The sequence below is a fragment of the Alosa alosa genome, chromosome 16, assembly GCF_017589495.1.
Source record: "Alosa alosa isolate M-15738 ecotype Scorff River chromosome 16, AALO_Geno_1.1, whole genome shotgun sequence".
Classification (NCBI taxonomy): domain Eukaryota; kingdom Metazoa; phylum Chordata; class Actinopteri; order Clupeiformes; family Clupeidae; genus Alosa; species Alosa alosa.
In genome coordinates, this window is record NC_063204.1 from 1,037,026 (window position 1) to 1,064,188 (window position 27,163).

General features: G+C 43.9%; 3 protein-coding genes across 3 annotated transcripts in view; 2 read left to right on the forward strand and 1 right to left on the reverse strand.

The window, feature by feature from the left end:
• Positions 1-4,051: 4,051 nt before the first annotated feature.
• On the forward strand, positions 4,052-7,472 carry tmeff1b (transmembrane protein with EGF-like and two follistatin-like domains 1b; the record flags this gene model as incomplete). The annotated part of the gene is given in 3 exon segments (XM_048267220.1): positions 4,052-4,132; positions 5,016-5,174; positions 5,778-7,472. Coding segments are annotated over 3 exon segments (325 nt in total), but the record flags the coding sequence as incomplete, so codon positions are not given.
• Positions 7,473-14,408: 6,936 nt separating this feature from the next.
• cavin4b (caveolae associated protein 4b) lies at positions 14,409-19,894 on the forward strand. The gene is made up of 2 exons (XM_048266854.1): positions 14,409-14,771; positions 18,692-19,894. The coding sequence occupies exons 1-2, from the start codon at positions 14,415-14,417 to the stop codon at positions 19,271-19,273; spliced, it is 939 nt and encodes a 312-aa protein (XP_048122811.1). The 5' UTR covers positions 14,409-14,414; the 3' UTR covers positions 19,274-19,894.
• Positions 19,895-20,793: 899 nt separating this feature from the next.
• Positions 20,794-27,163, reverse strand: part of LOC125309763 (dynein axonemal heavy chain 5-like) — a gene marked incomplete at its 5' end in the record, with an annotated part of 45,743 nt that continues 39,373 nt past the window's right edge. Inside the window, 6 exon segments of the mRNA XM_048266855.1 lie at positions 20,794-21,796; positions 23,435-23,656; positions 24,199-24,440; positions 25,055-25,187; positions 26,231-26,419; positions 26,795-27,142. Coding sequence (XP_048122812.1) covers positions 21,575-21,796; positions 23,435-23,656; positions 24,199-24,440; positions 25,055-25,187; positions 26,231-26,419; positions 26,795-27,142 — 1,356 coding nt within the window.

Genomic DNA, 27,163 nt, shown 5'->3' on the forward strand with positions numbered 1-27,163 from the left:
GCTAACACACAGCACAGCTAACACACACAGCACAGCTAACACACAGCACAGCACAGCACAGCTAACACACAGCAACACAGATAACACACACAGCACAGCTAACACACACAGCACAGCTAACACACACAGCACAGCTAACACAGAGACACAGCTAACACACACACAGCACAGCTAACACACAGCACAGCTAACACACAGCACAGCTAACACACACAGCACAGCTAACACACACAGCACAGCTAACACACACAGCACAGCTAACACACAGCACAGCTAACACACACAGCACAGCTAACACACACAGCACAGCTAACACACACAGCACAGCTAACACACAGCACAGCTAACACAGAGACACAGCTAACACACACAGTAACACAGGACACAGCACACAGCACAGCTAACACACACAGCACAGCCTAACACACACAGGCACCAGCCGCGGCTAACACACAGCACAGCTAACACACACAGCACAGCTAACACACACAGTAACACAGCTGCAATCACTACTAACAGCAATAACACACAGAGACACAGAACACACACAGCACAGCTAACACACAGCACAGCTAACACACACAGCACAGCTAACACACACAGCACAGGTAACGCACAGCACAGCTAACACAGAGACACAGCTAACACACACAGCACAGACACAGAACACACTAAACACACCCAGCGGTCTTGTGATGAAAAGCACTTTACTCTGCAGCCCTGCGGCACTGGACACGGCTGTTAAGATACTGTAGTCTTAGAGGGGTTATTGAAGAGTCGCTGCTCAGATGTTAAGATACTGTAGTCTTAGAGGGGTTATTGAAGAGTCGCTGCTCAGATGTTATTGGCATGAATCATACACATGGTATGTCCCATATTTTGGGTATTATCCCCAGCGTATTGGTTCCATGAGCAATTACTATGCTCAGTGGAGAAGTACCAGGAGAGCACTAGCAGGCTTATTATAATTATTACATGCTTTAAAGAGCAGGGGTGGGGTGGGGTGCGGGTCCGCTGAAGTAGGTTTGAATTAAAATGGTAATTCCTCGGCTGTAAAACGTTCAACCTATTTTCCGGCATTAAATTACATTGGCTCCTTGTCGGCAATAGAATGCTATTTCCCCAAATCAAGGAGGAACTCACTTGATCATTCATTAAATCCTCCAGCAGCGAAAACCTGTCCAATTTATCAAAGCGTTCCAAAAGTGGATGTAAGAGGGGAAAGTATGCATGTTTTAATCACATCATTCCTGACTTCCAGAGTACGAGGGCTCGGGGGGCGACTCAGCCAAGAAGGCCACCAAGTGCGGCAACTGCAAGTACGGAGCAGAGTGTGATGAAGACTCAGAGGACGTCTGGTGAGATTTGCTTTTGTCTGATCTTTGACGATCATCTATCGTCCACTCCCATTATCTAATCCCACTACATTGTAGTGCATTCACACAATATTAGAGACATGCAGCATATCTGTTGCTCAGTGTCAGTGCTGTAACAGAGCTGGCAGGGCACAGTACTCAGGACGACATGACCAGAATCTCAACTCTTTAGGGGGCAAGATGGGAGTTTTTAAAGGGGAGTTTAACCGTCATAAACCAGAGACTTTATAAAGTGGAGACAAGGCAATTAAAGAGTCCTTCACAGAAATGGATGGGGACAGTTGGTAATTGTGTCATGTAGCATGTAATTGTGTGTTGTTTACACATATGAGAGGACGTTTGCTAAACCAATGAGATAATAATAAAAATGGAGAAACTGTCATTGTCTTGTGGGCAGTCACTCCGGTACAGCGCGGTACAACTCTGGTCACTTGAGTCCTACTGCAGAGGAGGTGCCTCATGTCAAAGGGAAATGACTTTCTGGGGCCAATTCTTCCAAAATCAAACTTTATTGAAGGCTTCAGTCAGAGCGCGCACACACACACACACACACACGCACATGAACAATGGAACACTGAAGCGCTGGTTTGGCCGCTGGTTTGCAGGTGCATGTGCAACATCGACTGCAGTGGCCACAACGAGAACCCTGTGTGTGGGACGGACGGGAACTCGTACAACAACCCGTGTCACGTGCGGGAGGCGTCCTGCATGAAGCAGGAGCAGATCGACGTTAAGCACCTCGGGAGGTGTCCAGGTAATACACGCACGCACACACTTCAACAATTAAACCAGATTCCACCAGGCTTGACCAGGCTCAGGGAGTTTGCATGGCACCAATCTGGAGAGATTCACAGGCCTGGCCGGCACTTAGCGGATTTTCTCTTGGATAAAGCGCTAGTGCTAAGACTTTAAGAGGCCTTTTCAGTCATGATTAAACACTCGCAACGCGTGGTGGAGTCCTACTCTTAGCGCTGGGTGCATTGCACATGTCAAGCTGGGCTTTAGAGCTTTAAGTAAATGCCCTGACAAGATAATGTTGCCTAACAAATAATGCCATAATGCCAAACAATTGAGATTAGTCTCTAATACTTTCTAATAATTTGCTTGCTTCTCTAAAACAGATAAAGGGAAGAAGGATGTGCCTCCCGATGTGTTTGGTGAGTGAAGTCCATGTTGTGTTGCTGTATGTTATGTTTTCACTCGTTTTGACCAAAGAACTCCTCAGTAGTCCTCTGGAATAGTGGTTCTCAAGCCTCACCAGTAGTCCTCTGGAATAGTGGTTCTCAATCCTCACCAGTAGTCCTCTGGAACAGTGGTTCTCAACTCTCACAAGTAGTCTTTTAGAACAGGGGTTCTCAATGTTCCTCGAGTGATGACGCCCCAGATTAATCGGCTTGGTGTCCACGACACCCCACCTACAGGCTCTCTCCACGATTTTGACCACAGCCAGAATAACTGTGTAATCACTTGTTACTTTCTCTGAGAAGCCATCTCCACAGGATTCTACTCAATATTTTACATGTGCTCATTCAGAAGACACTTTTACCAAAGCGACTTACATTATGTCAGTTATGACAAGGTTACATACTTCACCTATCACATGCTATTTTATACCGTCTGTGATCACAGGTGGTAAGCAAATGTGGGGTGACATCGTTATGCTCATAACAGCAGTTATTGGCCATAAAAAACAATACTCAGCTCTTGGACCAACACAGCCCCGGAGAGTTAAGGGTTTCATTGGACCGACACAGCCCTGGAGAGTTGAGGTCTTTAATGGGGGTTTGTTCACACAATCTGGTGACCTCCAGAAATTATCCTGACCCCAGCTTGAGAACCATTGCTCTAAAAGGACTTAATGAATGCCTAGCTTGTCATGCCTAACTAACCCCCAGGTTTCCAGAAATGACATATGATGATTAAGGTCATACTTGCTAGTTTTTGGGGGGCATATTTTAAAAAGAAAAGAAATGAAAATGAGGGTTTGAGGGGCATGTGGTGAAGGTGTAGCCCCCCCCCCCCCGCTACACGGTCCTGCAGGCTCCTTGCCTCAGGGTTCCCTCTCTAACAACACCCACATAGCAGTCAAGAACCTTTTACTTTCTTAGAGCGGGAGATGAATAAATAGGCATTCAGTAAACACAGTTGGACTACTCACGCAAGCAGTAAAGCTAATAACCAGATATACAGCAATTCTGTGTGGAAATATATTTGTATTAATGTATTTTGGTAAGTACATTTTAAACTGCTACAACCAAAAATCCCTGATATACCACAACTTTGCCCCAAAATGATAAAATTCCCTAATTTTCCATGTCTGGAATAGACTTTCCAAAATTCCATGATATTCCAGAAATGCCATGACTCATGGGAACCCTGTTTATTGGATTTTAGCACGGCGAAAAAGGACCTTGATGAACATGCCTCTGTTTGGCACAAAGCTACAGATTTGACATAGAACATTATAGACCCTGAACTCATTTTAATTTAGTTTTAAATATTCAGTCAGCACTGTTACCATGGCACCACCTTGATAATACAGGGCCAGGATCAGTCTGCCTCTGCTTGATGTGATGATGTGCTCGTCCACACCAGTAACTAGTCAGCAATATTTCCTTCCCAGCGGTCGTTAAGGAGAAGCCAGACGTGGGCAGCTGCAGAACTAACAGCTGGAGCCCAGCACCGTGCACAGAGGAGTACGCCAACTTCTGTCTTCACGGCCAGTGTGAGATGAAATTTGGTGTCGTCTCGTGCAGGTAAGAGCTCTGCAGGCTTCAGGATGGTTCTCATACAATCATACAACACTCTAGGAACCATTTAATAGCACTGGTATTGTTATAAACATCAACACTCTAGGAACCATTTAATATCACTGGTGTTGTTAGAAACATCAACACTCTAGGAACCATTTAATAGCACTTTAGGAACCATTTTGTTAGAAACATTGGACAATAACCTCCGTAATACCGAACCATTTAAACATTAACACTTTTTGTTCAAAATTCTAAGAACCATTTAACATTTAGCACTGGTATTGTTAGAAACATCAACACTCTAGGAACCATTTAATAGCACTGGTGTTGTTAGAAACATCAACACTCTAGGAACCATTTAAACATCAACACTTTAGGAACCATTTAATAGCACTGGTATTGTTAGAAACATTGGACAATAACCTCCGTGTTCTGAATGTTGTTTTTTTTAAATTTCAAATGACACATACACGACGGTGGAGACCAGCATACCTTGATCCCATAATTCATAGTTTATCTCCCTCTTATTTTACCACCACACCCCTGGGTTTACTGTGAAAAACACACCGTTCAAAACTAGTTAATAGATCAAATATTTCTAAAAAAAGGGACAATTACTTAAATGTGCTTAAAGGCATAATGTTCTTGATTAGAGTGGCCAGTGTTAATGCTTGGAAAGTGTTTTAAAGTGAACACGGCCATATCTGTTTTGTTTGCCCTGAAGCACCTCTGCAGCTTCGGCTGTGTGATTCTTTGCTTCCGCTTCACGCCTGAACTTCCCCACAGGTGAAAAGCGCTTTATAAATATATTGTTGACCCCTGAGCTTCCCCCACAGGTAAAAAGCACTTTATAGATCCGTTGTTGACCCCTGAGCTTCCCCCACAGGTGTGAGTCTGGCTACACAGGTGCTCAGTGTGACGTCCAGGACTTCAACATCCTGTACGTGGTGCCCAGCGGCCAGAAGCTCCACTACGTGCTCATCGCGGCCATCATCGGCGCCGTACAGATCGCCATCATCGTGGCCGTCGTCATGTGCATCACCAGGTGGCCGCTCTTTTACCGACTGCTCTTAAGATGAAAGGCTGACGTTCAGGGTTCTCGAGGGCCCGAAGTCTTAAATCCACACAAGACACAAAAGCCTATTAAAGTCCTCGTAAAGTCCTGCCAAAGGGGCTGTTAAGTGTTAGTAATAGCAATCTTGACTTGTGAGGCGGAATTGGTTTAGTCCAGAACCCTTTGTTCTTATCCAGCTTCCTGTGGGCTAAAAAGCGAACTGTATGTAAAACTAGTGATGTGTTGTTACTGTACTGTGCCCCCCTGTCACGGAGAGTGTGAGATTGTCTGACTGACCCTGTGGAATTGAGCTCTTTGAGGCTCAATATGAAGTTCAAAGGAAACAATAGGGATCGTTGGAGAGCATTCTGGGAAATAGGTCTCGGAAAAAATGAGGTCTACTGTTCTCAAAAGGATGAATGAATAAACCTTTTTAATTAAAAAATGCACGGTTCTTTTCTGTGACGGCCCAGAGAAAAGAAATGAGTAGAAGGCCTTAGAATGAGTGGAGCCATTAACGTTTCCTTTTCTTAGAATGAGTGGAGCCATATTAACGTTTCCTTAACGTTTCCTTTTCTGCTGTTTCCTTCACAGGAAATGCCCCAAAAATAACCGCGCACGTCGGCAGAAGCAAAACCTCGGACACTTTTCTTCAGATACTTCTTCCAGGATGATGTAGCTGGATTTTTTATTTTAATTTTTATACTTTTTTCGTACCAAGTGGATTACATTTTTAACGTATCGATTTTATTTTTTCCTGATTTTTAAACTTGGGAGGACGACAACATATTTTTTTTTTTAATATTATTTTGAAAGAGGCCTTATTTTTTCTTTACTGGACATTAAACGTACTTCCTGTTATCTGTGTGACACTTTCAACAGGAGCAAGCTATTGTGGGTTTAAATATTATTTTGGTACTTTTGAATTCTTTTGTTTTTTTATGTAGCTCTCGGCACACATACCTTTACCACCACTGAAACGGACACACACACACACACACCTTTACCACCACTGAAACGGACACACACACACACACACCTTTACCACCGCTGAAACGGACTTCTCGCTGTCTTCTGGAATGTGCTACTCATTGGGACCACTCACTCACTCACTCACTCACTCACTCACTCATAAATGGATTTCTTGTCTTCATTTTTTCCCTCACGTCTTTTGCTTTTCTGATTTTTCTTGTTTCCTTTGCAAATTGAATGCAGCTGAACACCAAATGCAGTTGGACATGAATGAAATGTGAGCCGATGATGTTTTAAAAAGAAAAAAAAAAAGTTTACAAAAAGTTCTCTCTCTTTTGAAAAAGGAATTCCAGCAATGGAACACAATGTGTTTTTTGACATAGCTAATCATTTTTCGATGTTGGATCGTTTGTAGTTTTTTATGTTCTAATGTTATTGGTGTTGCTGTTGTTGATGTTGAAATGATCATTATTGATTAATTTAATTCTAGACGCTGCATATCGCATGATCTGTGGAACCGTGTCCAGTGATGTAGACTTGATAGAATTAAATTCTCCGTCCTACAAGTAGTTTTTGCTGCTTCCATCTGAATATTAGTCACATAAAATGTCAGTTGCATTTCTGTATCTAAACATGCTGCATTGAATGTGCCCACATCGTACTAAGGAGGACTATGTGAATGTCAGGAGAGGGACCTTATCTCCCGAAGATGAGCTAGTGGTGGGTTGTGTGAATGTTTAAAATTATACACGTTTAAAATTATACACATCTTTTTATATAATCATTTTTAACAGAGAGAGAGACATTCAAATCTGATATCAATTAACCCAGTAAGGCTTTATATACCCTCACAAAGACTAAAATATTCAATGGCAATTCAATTTAGTGTCCTTTAAAATACAGACTCTGAGGCATGAGAACAAACCCTCTACATTTCAACACAGTGATGGATAGATTTGAATAATGTCAGTAGTGCGGCTTTTAATAAGCTACAGTATGCCATCAATAACTAATGACCCCCCCCCCAACCCTTTATACAAATCACATGACATGGGTCCACTATGTCCACCAGGGGGAGACAGACACATTTCAGTCTCCCTTTACAGCTTGACCCCTTCACAGAGTGACCTCTTCTGATAGTGTTGGTCTGTTTAACATTTATCCTCATAAAAGTTGATTGAATGATTTTTAAAAAAACACAGATCATGGACGACCCATGCACAATTTTGATCTAATTGAATGACTGAATGTATGTTCCCTGCAAATCCTCTACCATCAAGACAAAACAGAATTAAAATGGTCTCCAATGTATCGAAATGATTGTGTAAAACTGTTATTGTAGACACACACTGAAAACGGGTTGATAAAGCCAGAATTAATTATCAAGTGCTAGATGAATGAGAAACAACACTACACCGATATGCTGGCAGGGTTCCAATGGTTTCATAGAATAGATTTTAAATATAGATATATTTCACTTCCATAATATACAACATTGACAAGCACTGCAGATTCATTGTAGGAAATCTCTTGTTAAGGCAACTGGAACTGACATGCTGAGAAAAGCACTGATCTGTTGAGATATTGATACTTCTGAAAAAGAGTGAACAAGCTATAGTAGTGGAGTGGTTAAGTTCAAATAATGAGAAGTATTGTGCATTTTATGACTCAAGCATGAAATTTTGTTCAGTGTCTCTACACACCTTGAAGTTTATTTTCAGATGCGGAGCCACTTCAGATCTGACCTTTGGGGCTAGATATTTGCTGTATAATATACACATCTTTGAGGAGTAAAATATTTGTACAAGTCATTCCAGAATTCTACTGTGAAGATCTAGAACTTACATTAACTGCCATTCAAACTGGTTGCTTGAGTTCATTATGACAGTTTCAAATGGAACCTTTAACTGGCAACCTTCTAATCATATACAAATGTGATTTCTGTTTTCACCTTTAGACCTATAGTTTGGCAAATTAAATTAAGTAAGTTCTGATCATTAACTATATAAAAAAACTATTTGTAAGTTAGAATGGCAAATAATAATACATATAAAAAAACGCAAGGTTGCCTAGTAAGACGTGGTAGTAATAGCACATGAGGCACTATTGCACATTTTATTAATGTATTAAGCACTGTTCCTTCATTAATATTGGAAATTTGCCTAATTTATAAAGTTATAACAGATATATAGATCTAGGCAAGATGTACAGTATAACCAGACATTCAAGAGGATATCAGAGATGCTCTCATGAAGGCCTGTGACCACAATCATGACAGTGATGCTATGCATTTGGTGAGAGCAGCACAAGTGGTGCGCAAAGAGATTTTTGATTCTAAGTTTCACTTTGACGACTCATTCCATCCCAGTAGTCAGAACGATTCTGTCCCACCATCACTTTTTGCATTGATGTCTATGATCTTCGATGGAGCAAACATCAAACACCAAGCTCAACACAGACCACCATGGCTACAAACATTTCAAAGAAACACCCAGCAATCCTGAAATAATTCCATGCTGGGAGGTTCGTTGTGCATAAGACATGCAACAAGTTCTCAGCCATTGTAATAGACCAGTGTCATGAACAGAACCATGCTCTCATCAAAGGATCTGGTGGAGCAGTTAGACTAACAGAGAATCCCGGGGCACTGCGACGCTGGATGGTGGCTTGGCCCGGCCCTGAAATTGCCAGAATAATTATTGAATTTGAAAATGGAAGGTCACCACAACCTGAAAACCATCACCAGCATTGAGCAGCACAGGAAGCATGTTAGGTCCCTCATAACAGTGATTGAGGAGATGGGTAACCCATTTCTTGAAGAGAGCCAAGATCTGCTGGTCCTTGATACCAATGACATCAAACTGCATGTGAGACATGGAAATCTTCCACAGAAGTTACTGAAGCCTTCAATGAGCTCATGCAATTGAAGAATGATCAGAGTGAACTGCTGGAGCGCTTTATTATAGTGCTAATGTATAGGACAAGTGACATCATGGTGAATGAGGCCAGAAAACCTGTTTGCAAAGAAATCTAGAGTTTTAGAGAACATCCCACCCACAAAGGCTGCACTTGAGCAACATATTAACCGGGCCAAACCATAATGCATAAGAAAGACTTAATAAACTAATGTTGAACAGATATGCCTTTAGACTCCTCTTGAAAGATCTCAGGAACAGAGAGCACTGGGCAACTCATTCCACTAACAAGGAACCACTGAGGAAAAGAGTCTTGAATTTGACCTAGCGTTTATGTCTGGTCGACACAACATCATCAGAAGTCAGGAACAGATGTATATAAACTTAGTTGTGCAGTGTTGACATCATGAATATAAACTTTCTTTTTACAACTATCAATCCAGTTGCTACAGCTTTCATAATATCCATTATATGCATAGTAAACATATAAAGTCCAAGAACCACAACCATATAAGGTGAAGATAAAATCAATCCCAGGAGGAAGTACACAGACACATAATGCAAGTAAACATTGAGTGCCCAACTTTGTGATACCTCCAAGTGGGCAGGTCAAAACTAATTGAGAAAGTAATCAATTTTGTATTGAACCCAGAAAGGAGATATGTCTACTCTCTAAAATATTCTATATATTTTAATAATGGTATTCTCCTTAATGGTAATCCTTAGACTGGAAAATCCAGACCTGATAATCTAGAAACTGGCCCAACTCAAAGGGGCGGCACCAAGCATGCATTTGAAAATCTCACTGCACACAATTGGATAACACTACGACCAATGTTTACTGACTAATTCCGGACTTCGACGCAATTGGATAACACTATGACCAATGTTTACTGACTGATTCGTTGCAGCGCTGCAGTCATTTGTTTAGCTCGCCTCTGGCCCGCCTATATCAGATACACCGATGTGATAGGTTACACAAGATGCAAGGGGTAAAAGTAACGTGCATTATTACTCATTGCCGGAGTCTCTTGCAGAGAGAATTCAAATTATGCTCTTGTGAGAACTCTGGATTTCCAGGGTAGGTAATCCTGACAATTCTCTGAAACTCTTACACAGTCATTTTGCTTATCAGTTGTTCTACCTCTTACAAATCCAAAAAAGCCACAATAAACAGTAACGAGAAAAAGAAACATTATAAACAGGAAAGTAGCATTTACCCATAATCCCTTACTGCTTTGGATCAACTGTGCCACTAGTTTATGGGACAATAACACCGATTTCTAAGTTATTTGAACAATTGTCGTGAATCATAGTCAACTTCAGACATCAGACAGGATGGCAGCCATTCTAGACCACTCTTCCAGAGGCCTCCCATTGCTGTTATGAACCGATCCATTGTGGCTGCAAAAGGGTGTACTATGCGTTGCAGGTGCAAGAAGGCTGCCTTCAAGTGCACTGATCTTTGCTTTACTGCCTTCAAGTGCACTGATCTTTGCTTTTCTGTTAGCCTGGACACAGCCAATAGAGACATGACATTAAAAAAGGAAAACATTGTTGAGACAAATGCTTCATAAATCATAATGAACTCAAGCAACCAGTTTGAATGGCAGTTAATGTAAGTTCTAGATCTTCACAGTAGAATTCTGGAATGATTTGTAAAAATATTTTACTCCTCAAAGATGTGTATATTATACAGCAAATATCTAGCCCCAGAGGTCAGATCTGAAGTGGCTCCATGTCTGAAATTAAACCTTAGGGGGTGAAGATTATATGGTGAAACTTTCATGCTTTAGTCATAAAATGCACAATTGTTTTGCTTATCAGCCCTACTATAGGGTTTCAATTGAAGAGTATGACGACATACTATGAATGTGCATTTCAGTTCCACTGTGTGTGTGTGTGTTACAAGTGCAGTACAGGGCTGCACTGAGGCAGCCTGAACTCGCCTGTGACAGGGTGGAGGGTAATTATAGCCAGGTCCTGGTGGTAATTATAGATAGCAGCTGGTGGCATAATTTTAGGGATTTGGACAGCCCTTCCCCCACTACCTCATGACCCCTTCATAACACCCCCCCCCACCCCACCTTGGCACCCCCCCCCCACACACACACACACACACACACACCCCCCTGCACCCCCCCCCCCATGTGTTCCCCTGAGGCGGCAGCTCTTCACTAGTGCAGGGCGGTCTTGTCCTAGTTGCTAAGTGACAGGAGCCTGACCATCCGAACCTTTTTTGCCGATCAGGAAAACGAGACAATGACAATAAAAAGTGGCCCCAGGCATGTGGACACACTACACACACACACACACTACACACACACACACACACTACACACACACACACACACACACACACACACACACTACACACACACACACACACTACACACACACACACACACACACACACACTACACACACACACACACACACACACACACACACACACACACACACACACACACACACACACACACACACACACACACACACACACACTACACACACACACACACACACACACACACACACACACTAACACACACACACACACTACATACACACACACACACACACACACACACACACACACACACACACACACACACACACACACACACACACACACACACACACACACACACACACACACACACACACACACACACACACACACACACACACACACACACACTACACACACACACACACACACACACTACACACACACACACACACACAGGGGCGCCTGCAGAAATGCTATGGTACGCGTGGACAGTATTTTTCCTTTAGGTTCGTGCATACATAGCATAACAACATCCACATGCAATAATGCAACAACAACGTCTACAATTACCTATTCATTTGGGCAACTTTATACATCCCTATACAGGCTAAAACTACCTTTAGTTGTGTTATAGCTACTGTAACGTCTGGCTTTAAACAGCTGTAATGCAGTCGTTCTGACAAGCACACCAATTGCTTAGCCAACCTTGTTCTTGCCCATCTTGAATAGCTCCTCTAGCTTTGCTGCTTCCATCCTTTCTGTTTTCGTTGTTTAAACTTGTGATATCCATGATGAGTATTGAGTTAGTGAATTAGCTCAACATTGTGTGCTGATAACCATATAGAAAGCAGAGTAAAAGAAGACAAGTAGCCTATGCGTGCCAGCGTGCGTATTCTCTCCTGCTCAAACATGTGTGCGCGTTACTTTTGATAAGTGTTCACTAACTTTACTTAATAGAAAATTGTAAATAGCCTGATGGCATGCAACTAATGGGATACTGTGCATAGTTGGAAAGGTATAATGGTAGGCCAATATGGTGTGAATATACACACACACAAGGTAAATTTTCTCTCGTTGTTGAGTGATGGCACGCACAGTCTTTGTCTGGACGACACCTGCAGGCCAGCCCTGCACACACACCTACCTTTTACACACACACACCACACACACACACACACACACACACGCAAACACACACACTGTAACCATCTGTCAGCTGTGGGTTAATAATGAGAGCTTGTGGGAGACCTGTTTAATGTGCATGAAGGTACATCATTAAAGGTCCTCGCAGGATTAAAGGTTAGTATGGCAAAATGGAGCGTGGACACAAAGGAAGATGATTACACCTTGCAGCTGAATAGCCTTCACATGACACTAGTTTTACATCATAGAAAACATTTTTAACAAAAAGTCATCTTCTAGATGTCATCGCTAATTTCACCTTCCCATATAGTCCTCTGTCCACTTTACCTTAAATAGAATTAAATATAAAATAATACACAACAACAAAAACTCACTGATGTGATACTCTTACATAGCCTGACGAGCCAGACCCACATTAAAATGTAGGGTCTGGACACTCTCGCCGCTTCAGTGCTCAGTCCGAGGGGGATAATCGGTTGTCTTTCAAATTCCCTCTGCACGCGCAATAGGACAGCTATATGAGTCCCATCGTTTCCCACCAGCGAGCTAGTTGGCTAGTTCAAACTTTTGGCAACTTAAAAAAAAAGCTTAACTTCGTGTCACACTGTTGGCCAACAGCAACATCCATCTTCTTTGTTTTCAAGTAGCAGGGAATTCAAGCCAAACCGTTGAAGCTCTGCCATCAATCATTATGTTAAGCCCACCTTAACGACTCTATACACGATTTGATTGGCCTGATAGAAGTTTAATTTTTCGATCTCACAAGCCAACGGAGAGTTGCTAGACTAGCCCTGGCAGGAAATGTAATTTGCTGCCGCTAGGGTGCGTCTAGATTTCTAGGCTAACTCTTACAGGCACTTTAAGTAAAAATATGTTGTGAAATGAAATACCTTGTAATATATGGTACAACAGATCTGAATGTGATGCATCTCCAGCTGCTTCCCAATGACAGAGCAGCACAACCATGATGACCAAGTGCTGAGATCACCCCTGGGCCTGACAAGCTCCCCCAAAACGCTGGGATTTGCCCAACGCCACCCTGGGGGGGGGGGGGGGGGGTGATCGACGGGGAAGTCCAGTCTGTGGTCATGTACCGGTACCTTGCGTCCAGCCCTGTGCACACTTGTGTGGCAATAGTGGGTGTTGCTTTCCAAACACGCAGTCCAGTCATGAGATCCGTGTTGATGTCTACTCCTGCCAATGACTCTCACATGACGTGGACAATCGTTCACGGTCATTCTTTAGCATTAGCGGCCCGCTAGACCATAAAAGGCATGGGCCATGTATGGATGCCTTTACAGTTGTGTATGTTAACACAAAAGCAATGAGGTGGTGCAATGGAAAAGAGAACAAGTCCCCGGCCGCTAATGCCTGCTGCCTAATGGGGGGCTTTCCATTCTCCTAGACCCCCATACACATCTTCTAAAAAAGTCAGGGTGTCACCTTACTGGGGATATTTATAAGTGTGATGAATTCATGCAGAGCCGGGCACTCCCTCACTCAGACTCTAGCTCCTTAGCTCTCTCTCTCTCTCTCTCTCTCTCTCTCTCCTCTCTCTCTCTCTCTCTCTCTCTCTCTGGGCGTACCATGTGACTCTGTCTGCCCTTTGATCCCCGGTTTTGCCCTACATGTGGGTGAGGTGGAGCGTCCATGTTCTTCTGCAGCAGACCTGTGTGAAGACTTCAGCCGGAGAGCCGCCGCCTGTTCGTCCGCCTCCTGTCCACACGAGCCCTCAATCACAGGACTGTCCACAGCCCCCATGGTCCTGCAGCCGAGCCCGTCGCCCGTAAGATCCTAAAGCCTTTTCCCAGCCTCCTCTCCTGAGACCCTTCCCTTCCTTCCTCCACACGCCTCTCTCTCTCTCTCTCTCTCTCTCTCTCTCTCCTTTGGAAAAAAAGGAACGCGGCGATGGCTCAGAAGATGGACGTGTCGGCGCTGGAGGGTGAGGCTGGCGTGCTGGCGTTGCTGGAGCGAGTGGCGGGCATCATCGACAATGTCCAGGCGTGCCAGACGCGCATGGAGGAGAGGCAGCTGGAGCTTGAGGCCAGCGTCAAGACCATCCAGGCGGACGTGGCCAAGCTGACCAAGGACCACGCGGCCACCAACGGCGTCGTGGAGAAGCTGCTGGAGAAGACGCGCAAGGTCAGCTGCCACATCAAGGACGTGCGTGTGCGCGTGGAGAAACAGAACGAGCGCGTGAAGAAGGTGGAAGAGACGCAGGGAGAGCTACTCGTGAAGAACAAGTTCAGAGTGGTCATCTACCAGGTGAGACCAGCAGCGGGACATACACACACACACACACACACACTCTCACACTTGCCTGCTCAGTGGTCCAGAGACCAGACCAGAGACACTGGCTACTCTTGAATTTTCCCTTGGGGATCAATAAAGTATCTATCTATCTATCTATCTATCTATCTATTCCGTGGTTTGGTTGAGCACCGAGTAGAACTGGATGTCGACAGATTTATGATTTCAGTTTCACTAGAGTGACTAGACTTCAGTATCAGTCTTTATCATGCACAACTGCACAGAACTCCTGCACAGTATGTACAGAACTCCTGCACAGTATGTACAGTGGCGTGTCTGTTGTGTGCCATCCAGACTTTCTTTTTGCTCCTCTAATTTGTGTCACCTGTCTTGCCAGTGGGAGGCTATACTGAGACTTGTAATATCAGCACAAGCTAAAACTAGCCACCAGGGCGGCGGGCTCCACAGAGTACGCCAACGAGTGCACACACGGCAGGCAAGGCAGCCACTTGGAAGCCAAGGACACTTGGAGTTAAAGGGGAAATCAAAACGCCACCCTGCAATTGTTTGGCTCAGTGGGGAGTCTTAAAGGGGAAATCAAAACGCCACCCTGCAATTGTTTGGCTCAGTGGGGAGTCTTTCTCCTCCTCCCGCTGGCTCTGCTTGTGAGGGCCTGACAGGCTGCCGGTGGCCCCATTATTTCAGCCTCCTGCTTGACTTGGCAGAGCACAAGATAAAAAGGTTAGACGTTGCCCTTATGAAAGCTAATATGTAGGAGCCTGCCATGGCCACCCTAGGAGGGCTGGACTAGCAATCCTCACGGCTCTGCTCTGAACCTCCTTTTAGCCCACAGGGGGCAAGAACCAGGCCGCCATCTTGTTTTAGAACAGAGGGGGTCCTGGTGGGAGGAGTTCCAGGAGTGAGTCATCATATTAAATACTGTACCCATACTGTACCAGCGCTGAACGCCTGCGTGACAGCAACCATTTACACTTTCATTCAGACACGCCAAAGAATAGAACTGACTGACTGACTGAATACTGAAATTACATCAAGAAGATACTTACTAGATACTAGATTCATAAGAAGTAAGCTAGGAAGATGCACTAAAATCATACATTTAAATGTTACAGTTATACCCAGGACATTAGAGTGTCTTTTTCTGTCTGGATATGTTGCAACTCTGACTGATACAGTATACCAAATTGAACTCTACCAACACACAGTACATCAATGCAATCTCTTTTCAATGAATATGCAACAGTTAGCACAAGATTCATTTGCGGCTTAATTACCATTAGAAGAGTAATTGGATATAGACAGGTGACTAAATAACACCTTTGTGTTGCAGTGACCCAGGGTCAGAGAGTTTAAAAGTGGTGCGATAGAAAGGGGCACACATCGTTGCGATAACGTTATGATAACGTTATCTGTTTTTACCTGATTGAAAGCATTATAATAGACAATGCTAGATAAGGGCTGTCCAGTATAAAAACATACTTTGTTCAAGACCATCTTTATCTCTTAACGTTATCTGTGCTATTATTAGTTCAATCTACTTTTTGGCAACGTTTGGCCATTACTATTCGACTGTGTGTACAAGGCCATTCCTATACGACTGTGTGTACAAGGTATAAAGTGACATTTTATTGCTGCAATACTACACCTCGCTTTTGATCAATCTGGCAGGATATATTATACCTGTTTTTATTGTGAGAATGAATCACTGTGAACCATCTTATACCCATCAGGGAACAGGCATAACTACAGTTCTGAATTAGAGCAGCACAAATTAGAAAGTAATTTCTGAAAGTTCTGATATTGAAGACATGTATATGGTTCATCGGTCCCTTGTCTAAATGCCTTAGCTATTCGTCCTTAACCTCATTATCACACTAGAAAATAGAGACGACTAAATACAGCAATCTGGTGCAACTCTTCCCGTGTGCTGCAAGATGTCCACTCCGCTGCGCTCACCCACGCGGGTCGGCCTGGCCTGTCCTGTCCAGTCCTGTCTGCTGAAGCAGGGCATCGGCTCAGACAACCCGACAGCTGACAGTTTGTTCAGAGTTATTCTGAGAGCGTACGCCATGAAGCCACACATTTCCTAATATAGTGCTATCATGTCTGACGCAGCGACAGTCCAAAAAGCCCCCGCCACTCCCTCCTGCTCCGAGCACAAACCCCCGCTAGCCAATATTGATCCGCATTTATACACAAGGCTATACTGCCTGCAAGTGTGCACTAAGCATGAAGAGCTACGTGTGCGAGAGGCAGAGCATGGACATGTCAAAGTAAAGTGTTGAGATCTGGCCAGCCGTGCATCTGATAAGCGGCTCTTCTTTAATGGGCTGGTGAAATGGGCTGCAAAGAGTGCGGTATTGCCTGCTGGCTGTGACCAGTGGTGGACGGTGATAACATGCACCAGCACCAGTAATGTGAGCGGTGCTCTGTAGTCAGATATGTGTAAATGTCAATGTGTGACGAGTTGGTGTCATGTGTGCGTACACAACGCCTTGGCCTCATTTCCAAGTTAGGAGTCTCTGCAACTATAATGATGAGTTTTTCATCAAGTGATGTCGTCAAAATGCGCAGTCAGGTTTTGCTGACGTCAAGTTGTTACATAGGTTTGCAAAGACTCTCTCTGGCAGCCATCTTAGTGCTGAGGATACTGCTGTTACCACTGGTGAAACATTATAACCCATGTGTGCATGTCTCCACACATATCATGATTCTAGACTAATGCTCATGATTTGCTCAATGTGAGAAAACCAGCCTAATTGTAAGGACAGTTTCGTGCTCAGGAGTTTATGTTATTATACTGCTAATTGCACCAGAAAGACTGAGTTATTATCTGTTCAAATGTGACTTTTGGTTGCTTTTCACCATGTGGGAACAACATGACAAATTGCAAGAAAAAAAAAACCGAATGTGTGGGAGTTCTGTCATTAAAAACAGAAAAACTCCAGAGATGTGAACGTTGTTGGTGTGTCTGAGACATCAGACATCAGACCTGTGGCAGATTCTACAGGTTTAGAAAATGACACGTTTCCCTGCCAGCTGACAGCATGTAGACATTACTCATATAGGCTGATTGATGCCAGATAGATAGATAGATAGATAGATAGATAGATCATTACTCATATGGGGTGATTGATGCCAGCAAATGGTTTGTAAATCTGAGGGAGCAGTGAGACTTCAATGCTGGATGTTAACATAGTTAAAGCATGACAGCTGCAAGCTTCTCTCTATTTGCTTTTCATTTCTGTAAATGTGATGAAATAGGGAACATTAAACATATAGAACCCTTTTACTTTTGTGCTTTACCCCACATATTAAGCACAACAACAGATAGCTCATAACCGTTGTAAGCCTCAGCATTCCTTATGAACTTATTTTCATATACAGCTACAGCTGTTTCATTTAACTTCACTTCAAATTGTGCGTCTGGTGAAAATGTCAGCATTGTTCCCAAGACTCGTCCTGGATGTGGTGCGACTGGCTGAGGCAACTGCACCGTACGCCGGCGACCCGGGTTCGATTCCCGCCCCCGTGGTCCTTTGTGGTTCCCACCCCGACTCTCTATCCCACTCACTTCCTGTCACTCTCCACTGTCCTGTCTCATTAAAGGCATAAAAAGCTCCCCTAAAATGTACTTTAATATTGTTCCCAAAATATTAAATTCCAACTATGATTACAAGAATGTTATTACCGGTACATTCAATCTGAATAGGTGGCACTGGAAATGCTGATTCAAACATACACACAGTGGAAATGCTGATTCATATACCCAATAATAGCAACACTGGTAGTGCATAATGATGAAAATGGTCATGATTTTTAAAAAATATTCTTAAAAAAGAAAGCTATATATTTTAATAGTGATTGTAGTAAGAATAACAATGACACCAATGCTGTCTTGCTCTCTTTTGCAGGGTGATAATGAAGTGAAGGCCGTGGCCGCCCCAAAGCCCGTCCCTAAGGAGGCGTCTGCCGACGCCAAAGAGGAGGCAGTGGAGCCACCCGCCCCAGACTCGGACGAGGAGTACATGGTGGTGGAGGAGGGCGACTCGTCCGCTACCCGCATGAAGAAGTCCGGCCTGAAGCGCATCGAGAGCCTGAAGCACACCTTCTCCCGTGAGAACATGAGCAAGACCAAGGAGAGCATGGGCAGCAAGATGGGCAAGCTGGGCGAGCGCATCGTTACGGCCGAGCGCCGCGAGAAGATCCGCCAGTCCGGCGAGCGCATCAAGCAGTCCGGCGAGCGGCTCAAGGAGACCATCACCAAGACCGTGCCGGCCAAGCTGAACCTGAAGAAGGAGCGGACAGTGGCCGAGGGTCAGGAGGGGGCCGAGGGCTCCACGGAGGGGGCAGTGCCTGCACCCATCCCCCCCGCTAAGGGCCGCAAGGCCAACGACGTCGCCTACACCGAGGTGGCGCTCGAGAAGGAGGAGGCGGCCGAGGGCAAGGGGGAGGAGTCCGAAGTCCCCATGTACGACATGAAGCAGCTCTCCTAAACAGGGAGGCGTGCCAGGGGCAGGAAATACATGTCCTGAACTGTTTGATTGCCGATGGAAGTTTGATTTGGCGAACGGGAGTTTGGTTTGCTAGTGGTTCACGTTTGGATCGGTCAACTACTCCAAAAGGGAAAAAATACGAAGAGAAGAAGGTTGGCAACTGATTGGAAAAGAGAGAATAATGATACCGAATGGGCCAGTCGGAGTGCCACAGAGATATGTTGTATGAAGCAAAATCGCTGTAATATTTATTTGCTAGTATTTCTCTGTTAGGGGTGGGCAGGGGTATTATGGGAGGAATTACAATAACATTTAGCTGTTTTACTGAAGTTTTTGTCTTGTTTACACTAAATATAGACTCTGAGATACAGACAACTAAGGAGTGCTGAGGAGAAATAGAATTGTTCCTACTGGTATTGGGAGAGAGCTGGAACGTTCTGGACTTTGGGAAAAAAGAAGCACCAGATGAGAACACCGATTTGCATGTGAAATCACTGATGATGATGATGATGATGATGATGATGCAAGTTTGAATGAACACTTTCTTTGAGGATGGAAAGCTCACGTGTGTTTTGGGGTAATGTGTGGTGAAGAACAATAAAACAACCTTTTTATGTATAACGCAACTGTTAATGGTAGAGTATTTGAGACGTATTCACTTCCAGTTCAGTCAATCCGGTGGCTTCAGTTTCATACTCCTTCACGTCATAGGATACAAATTTAATAATAATAAAGAACTCCGTCAGCTGGTTTCTGATGAGTACCCTAAAAAAGATGAACTGAATGGTGTTGAGGAAGTATATATAAAACTGGCTATAAAACCAGTTATTTAGGCCAGCGTATAGCTAGCATTTAGCTCATGGAGATAGGTGGCATATTTGGCAGTAAGCTACACTAAACGTCTAAAATGGTTGATGAAATGTGGGCATGTAGAAGTAGAAAGGGCCCATATGTATGACCTGAGAATACTAATCTAGAGCCTTTAGCTTGATGCTAAACGCTGAGCAGCCCATAGAAGTTCCACCAGCTTCGGCTACACTGAAAGAATTCTTGAATTTTCCCTTGAGGATCAATAAAGTATCTACTGTATCTATCTATCTAGAAAATGTACTGTGACCAGGTGACCTTGCATGCGTAGATGTTTCTCTAATGTATATATTATTTAAAGTTTACCTCTTGAATGTCCATTGTGTTCTGCATGTGTAGTTGTTTGCCACACAGACATATATAGATATATTTATGACATTTAATTAGTTTAATTAGTTGTGTTATCTGATATTATCCAGCCTTGATTGCATTTGGTTTTGAAGTACATGACTGCTATATTGATGACTGCTGCTAGAATATTAATGAAATTGTTTTGCAACCTACGTAAGTAAACACCTACATGTTTAGGAGGAGTAATAAAATGCTTTTTTCCTATTTAGGTATCACAGATAAAATAGTATTCAATGACACACACATATTTTCTACTGGGCTAACAGACAATACAAAGTCATTAGTCATTCAAACAATGAACATTTTGTGATACTTTTTGCATTGTTTTTATTCTCTGGTGATATATTTGGAAAACAGCTAATAAAAATGCAAAACATAATCATGAACCTTCACCATATTCTTCAAGTGCTGCTATTTGTGAGGAAAGACAAAACTAAACTGCTGCTGGACTCAGTGTCAGTACAGGCCACTAGAATCCCAAGAACAGCGCCCTGCATAGAAATAGACTAATTGACCTGGCTAACACCCAATTAGCATAATTGACCTAGTTACTAAAATATCTATTTATCAGAATTAATTTGATTTTTCAAATGTAAAAAGTGTGTAGTTCCATTGTAAACTCATTAGATACATTCTTTGTCATTGTCATGATCACTTACATCCTAATTAGGTCGCCATCCACTACATATTAAAGAGCAAATCATAACAAGCAAAGGACACACTCAGCGCTCTCAGCAGCTGACTGTCGCTATAGCTACTGATCGTTATTCCCACCAGGCACAGCACACATGACTTGCTCCATCCATTTTGTTTGTTGATTAGGTGAGAAATTTGGAGAGAAATCATGTGTGTTGCTGCTTGGTTGGAATACTCCCAAACCACTCCCAAGAAACACATCAGCATATGGTCAACGCAAGAGGGCTGCTTTAGCTAAATGGCCAACGCAAGAGGGCTGCTTTAGCTAAATGGCCAACGCACCAGGGGTGTTTTAGCTAAATGGCCAACGCAAGAGGGCCGCTTTAGCTAAATGGCATTCAGGGGTGCTTTAGCTAAAAACGCACCAGGGGTGTTTTAGCTACTTGTTCATTTGCAGTCGCAGAGCAAAGCCGCCCCTCGCAGTGTCCAGTGCTCCACGGGCTGGCTGGTCCGGAGGAGGAGGGAGAAGATGAAGGTGAGGTCAGTGCGCCGGGGCTTCTTGTACACGGGGCAGGGGTAGAGGCTGATGGCCGCGGCCTTCTTGGGGTCAGGGGGGGAGGTGCTGCTGATGGCGTACACGTGCACCACGGGCAGTGGTGTGAAGAGGACCTGGGAGAGGACAGGATCAGCTGACTGAGTCATATGGTGAGGACACACATGCTTGTGTTGACTGGACCACACAAGCCACCTGCACACTGAGGGCAACTGACCTGACGTTCACCTGCACACTGAGGGCAACTGATCTGACGTTCATTCGAGGGATAAGAACGTACAGCTGAAATAGTCAAAGCAATGAATACAAAAGAGCTGAAGGTATTTTATATGACAGAAAACTAAGGCTAGTGTTACAGCACAGAGAATTAGAACATAAAGTTGATTATTAGCCCTGTGCCCTGCGCAGAGTGTTATAAGAATTAAAACATATAAGGTCTCTTTAGTGTTATTAGAATTAAAACATAACAAGGTCTCTTTAGTGTTATTAGAATTAAAACATAACAAGGTCTCTTTAGTGTCATTAGAATTAAAATATAACAAGGTCTCTTTAGTGTTATTCAAATATAACAAGGTCTCTTTAGTGTTATTCACCCCTTGCAGACACGTGACTTAAGTCACGTGACGGCTCCATGCTGGACGGCAAATTACATTATGTCATAAAGATTATGATGAACTGAACACCATTACTATAACATCTTTGTAGTTCAATGTATTGCTGTTTGGGGTCTGATAGTCAAAGAAGATGCCAGTGGTGTTGTTAGATGAAATGGGTCATGATCGCAAATGTAAAGTTATTAAAACTTGTGGTAACAGCAAGGGGAGATAACGTTACGTTAGGGCTACTGTAATTAACATTATGGTAAATGAACACCCATAAGTATTTCTGGGACTAAAATATTGCAAAGCGATTTGGTTACTTTATTTGTCTTGCTTTTATCAGTTGTAACACAGTCAAAACGTTAAGAATGTCATATCAGAACATGAAATAATAAATAGCTGCCACACTTAGAAGCTAGCTATTCTAGCTAACGCTTATCGTGAGCTCATAGTGCTAGGGCTAATGTAACTCGTCAGTTTGTATGTTGCCCAGCGAATAAACTTACTTCTTACATGTCTTAAGTTAAAGAATTGAAAGAAATTCAAAAAAACTTGAACGGTATTATCTGTTTACATTCAGATCTTGCCAAAGACTTTGCCTAAGCGCTATCTGCCGTCCTGTTCAGAGTCTATGGTTGCTATAACAACCGCTACTGTGCTTCATACACTGAGGAGATAAGCATGCAATTGTGGTTGAAATACTCCCGAAACACAAAGAAAACAAACCAAAATATATCTATGCAAGAACATGGGATGTTGTTGTATTCCAAACAATAAGCCAACAGTCGTGGAAGGGCATTACTACGGTTAAATCTCACTATAATCTCCAAGCTGTGCAATATGTCCCATTACAACCCATTGATTTGATTCGTGTTCTTGCCGTCCACTAGGCTATTTTGCTGTGGCGCGAACAAAACGTGACGTCACTTGCAAGGGGTGAATTAGAATTAAAACATAACAAGGTCTCTTTAGTGAGAAATTGTGTGTGTTGTGGTGACATCAGTGTAGTGAGAAGAGTCGGTGAGTTTGGTGTTGATGTTACTTGTGTATGTGTGTGTGTGTATGTGTATGTGTATGTGTGTGTATATATATGTGTGTATGTGTGTGTGTGTATATGTGTGTGTGTGTGTATGTGTGTGTGTGTGTGTGTGTTACCTTGGGAGAAGACTCAGTGAGTTTAGCATTCCTCTTGTCCCAGCCGGCTCCCTCCAGGAAGAGTCCGTAGACGTAGACGCCCCCGACATCGCTGGGTGGGGGGGCAGTGACGTCCTCTCTCATCATGCGCGTGACATCGTTATGGAGGACCACCGTGTCCAGTGCCCAGCCTTTGGACAGGTTCATGCGTGTGGTCTCCTGACGCATGGCAGTCAAAAAGCCCTGGAGTGAGAGAGAAGGCAGGAGTGATTACAGACATGACGTCAGTACTGCTCATTCTCACTGCTAGGAGTGATTACAGACATGACATCCTTACTGATCATTCTCACAGCTAGGAGTTATTAGAGACATGGCGTTAGTACTGCTCATTCTCACTGCTAGGAGTGATTACAGACATGACATCAGTACTGCTCATTCTCACTGCTAGGAGTGATTACACTGCTCAGTAGCTGCTAGGAGTGATTAGAGACATGACGTCAGTACTGCTCATTCTCACTGCTAGGAGTGATTACAGACATGACGTCAGTACTGCTCATTCTCACTGCTAGGAGTGATTACAGACATGACGTCAGTACTGCTCATTCTCACTGCTAGGAGTGATTACAGACATGAATCAGCAAGATTTCAGCTCACTGCTCCGTGCTAGAAGTGATTACAGACTTCAGATCTTCTTGAGGTATGAATGGAAGGTTTTTAGCTTTATGAGAATTGGATAAATCCAGGTGGAAGGTTTTAGTGTGTGTGTGTGTGTGTGTGTGTTGCACCTGGGGGTTGAAAAAGCCGGTGAGCCAGAACTGGTTGGGTCGGCCGCCGAAAGTCCAGCCGTGGAGTTGCTGGTTGCGCTCCACCAGCTCTGTGAACCAGAAGCCCAGCGTGGACGACTCCCAGGACACCTTCTGCCACAGCCACGGCACTCGCGCATCGTACATGCTGTCCAGTGCGTGTTCCGCAGGTCCTCCGACATGATGATGGTCCCTAACGTTAGAAATGGACATGATGATGGTCCCTAACGTTAAAATGAACATGATGATGGTCCCTAACGTCACAGTTTCAGAAATGGACATGATGATGGTCCCTCACGTCAGAGTTTTATACACGAGTAAAACATGGGTATATATGGCAAAAGCAACTTGCAAAAACCATAGACTGTATATATTGCAAAAGCAACTAGCAAAAAACATAGACTGTATATATGGCAAAAGCAACTAGCAAAACCCATAGACTGTATATATGGCAAAAACAACTAGCAAAACCGGTCTCTGTGAGGTGCTTTGGACAAAAGCTTGAATTAAATAAATGAATATCAATAAATAAATAAATAAATGGAAGCTGCTGAATTGCCTGCATATGCAATATACCCTTAAACAATTGTCTATATGTAAAATATTTAAATAATATTTGTAAAAAAAGTTACAAAGATGACACATACAGAACATTCACAATTAAATGTATGTGTCGGCATTTATTACGTATATCAAATATGTATATCAAATATGTATATCAAATACGTTTCCATACGGTTTATATCAGAGTTATCATTTGGTATCAAGTGATCATTTGGTATCGCAAACAGGGTTTATATCAGAGTTATTTCATTGGTGTGATCATTTGGTCACAAACCATCAATGGCCAACTTGAGGTCAGTCAGGGTGCTCCGCACTCTTCCGATGATTCGCTGCATGCGGTCCAGCTCTTGCCGCAGGAAGATGGTCATTGGCTGGAAGGCTCCCATTTTCTGCAGATGGATTCGCACCTATAAGAGAGAACCATAATAATATAACAACAACATGTCAACAGTGCCAATTATCACTCCAGAACAACATGTCAACATTACCACTCCAAAACAACATGTCTACAGTACCGATTATCACTGCAAAACAACATGTCTACAGTACCGATTATCACTGCAAAACAACATGTCTACAGTACCGATTATCACTGCAAAACAACATGTCCACAGTACCGATTATCACTCCAAAACAACAAGTTTTTCTTTCAGCTGTGAGTGCCTTTAGAGGTAGTGTTTTCAGCTGTGAGTGCCTTCAAGGGTCGTGTGAGAGCCTATAGAGGTCGTGTGAGAGCCTATAGGGGTCGTGTGAGAGGTCGTGTGAGTGCCTTTAGGGGTCGTGTGAGTGCCTTTAGGGGTCGTGTGAGAGCCTTTAGAGGTCATGTGTCTATAGAGGTCGTGTGAGTTAGGGGTCGTGTGAGTGCCTTTAGGGGTCGTGTGAGAGCCTATAGAGGTCGTGTGTCTATAGAGGTTGAGTGAGTGCCTTTAGGGGTCGTGTGAGTGCCTATAGGGGTCGTGTGTCTATAGAGGTTGTGTTAGTGCCTATAGAGGTCGTGTGAGTGCCTTTAGGGGTCGTGTGTCTATAGAGGTCGTGTGAGTGCCTTTAGGGGTCGTGTGTCTATAGAGGTCATGTGAGTGCCTTTAGGGGATCGTGTGAGTGCCTTTAGGGGTCGTGTGAGTGCCTTTAGGGGTCGTGTGAGTGCCTTTAGGGGTCGTGTTTTCCCTGCACCCTCTTCCTCTGCTGTCGGATGTTAATTGTGGAAGTAATGACAGGAATAAAAACAGAAACTGTATATCCAAGGCACACCATACATTACACATTCATATCACACAAAAAGGCAAATCCACTCAGCAGTCAAAGAAATGTGAAATAAAAAACACTTCCTGCAGCTCACACAAGGCCTTCCGAGTGCCAGGGATGCTTTATGATTTATTGGCGCTCTTCCCTAAAACTCCTCACCGGCGGACCCCTGACCTCGTGTGACCCCTGACCTCGTGTGACCCCTCACCTCGTGCGGCACGTAGTCGGCCGGGAGCTTGTCCAGCATCTCGTTGGCCAGCCGCTGCACGGAGCTCTCTCGTGTCTCCCCGCCCCCTGCGCCACTGTCCTTGGGCTGGACGCTGATGATGGTGCTCAGGGTCTCATTGGCCAGGTTGGTCTGGTAGGTGATGTCAGCATTTGGGTGAAGGCCAAACACCTGCAGAGGATGTTGAGGCAACGCCTGCGTTAGCAACACACTGCTCCACTCTACTCCAAACTATGCTTCCAAAGCAGTACAGTTGAACATGGCAACATTCACTATGCAATTTATGGACCTATCGTGAGTTACCTATTACCTATCGTGAGTCATACAACAAATATCAATTGTTTCTGTTACTTTGAAAAGTACTGGCAGTTCTTCAATCCTCTGAAAATGCTTCTACAATCATATAATTATAACAACACTGCTGCCGGTATCAACTGGTAACTCAAATAACACTGCTGCATTAACTTCAAAACATTTTGAATGGAACTGAACCAGACATTTATAAATAAGCTCTATTTGAGCAAGGAAATGTTGGAGGCTTCTTACCTCAGGTGAATCCACCAGTGGCAGTGCATCTATATGACTCAGGCAGTCCTGCACAGTCTTGGCTTTTGGAATGGTGTAGCCCTTGTAGAAGCAGAACCTGTCTCCGAACATGTTGTCGCTGAACCAGATGCGGGCGAAGGTGTTGAGCAGGCGCTTGTCCAGGTCGTCGGTGACCCGGCCTCCGTACTGGACCTCACCCAGCATGTAGCGCAGACAGCTCCAGTTCACCCCACGCTTCACGTCCACCTCGTCTAGGTGGTTCTGGACAAACTGCATGCTGGACGTGAAGTCGGCCTGGTTGAACTCGTACGGAATGTTCCAACCCAGAGGGCCAAACTTGCGTCTCTCCTGTTGGTGAGAGTGTGAGGA

Excerpts from the sequence above, each read along its gene's own strand:
- cavin4b (XM_048266854.1), top strand. The coding sequence starts at position 14,415 with ATGGCTCAGAAGATGGACGTGTCGGCGCTGGAGGGTGAGGCTGGCGTG. Across the intron at positions 14,772-18,691 it reads TCAGAGTGGTCATCTACCAG|GGTGATAATGAAGTGAAGGC; the intron begins GTGAGACCAGCA and ends TCTCTTTTGCAG.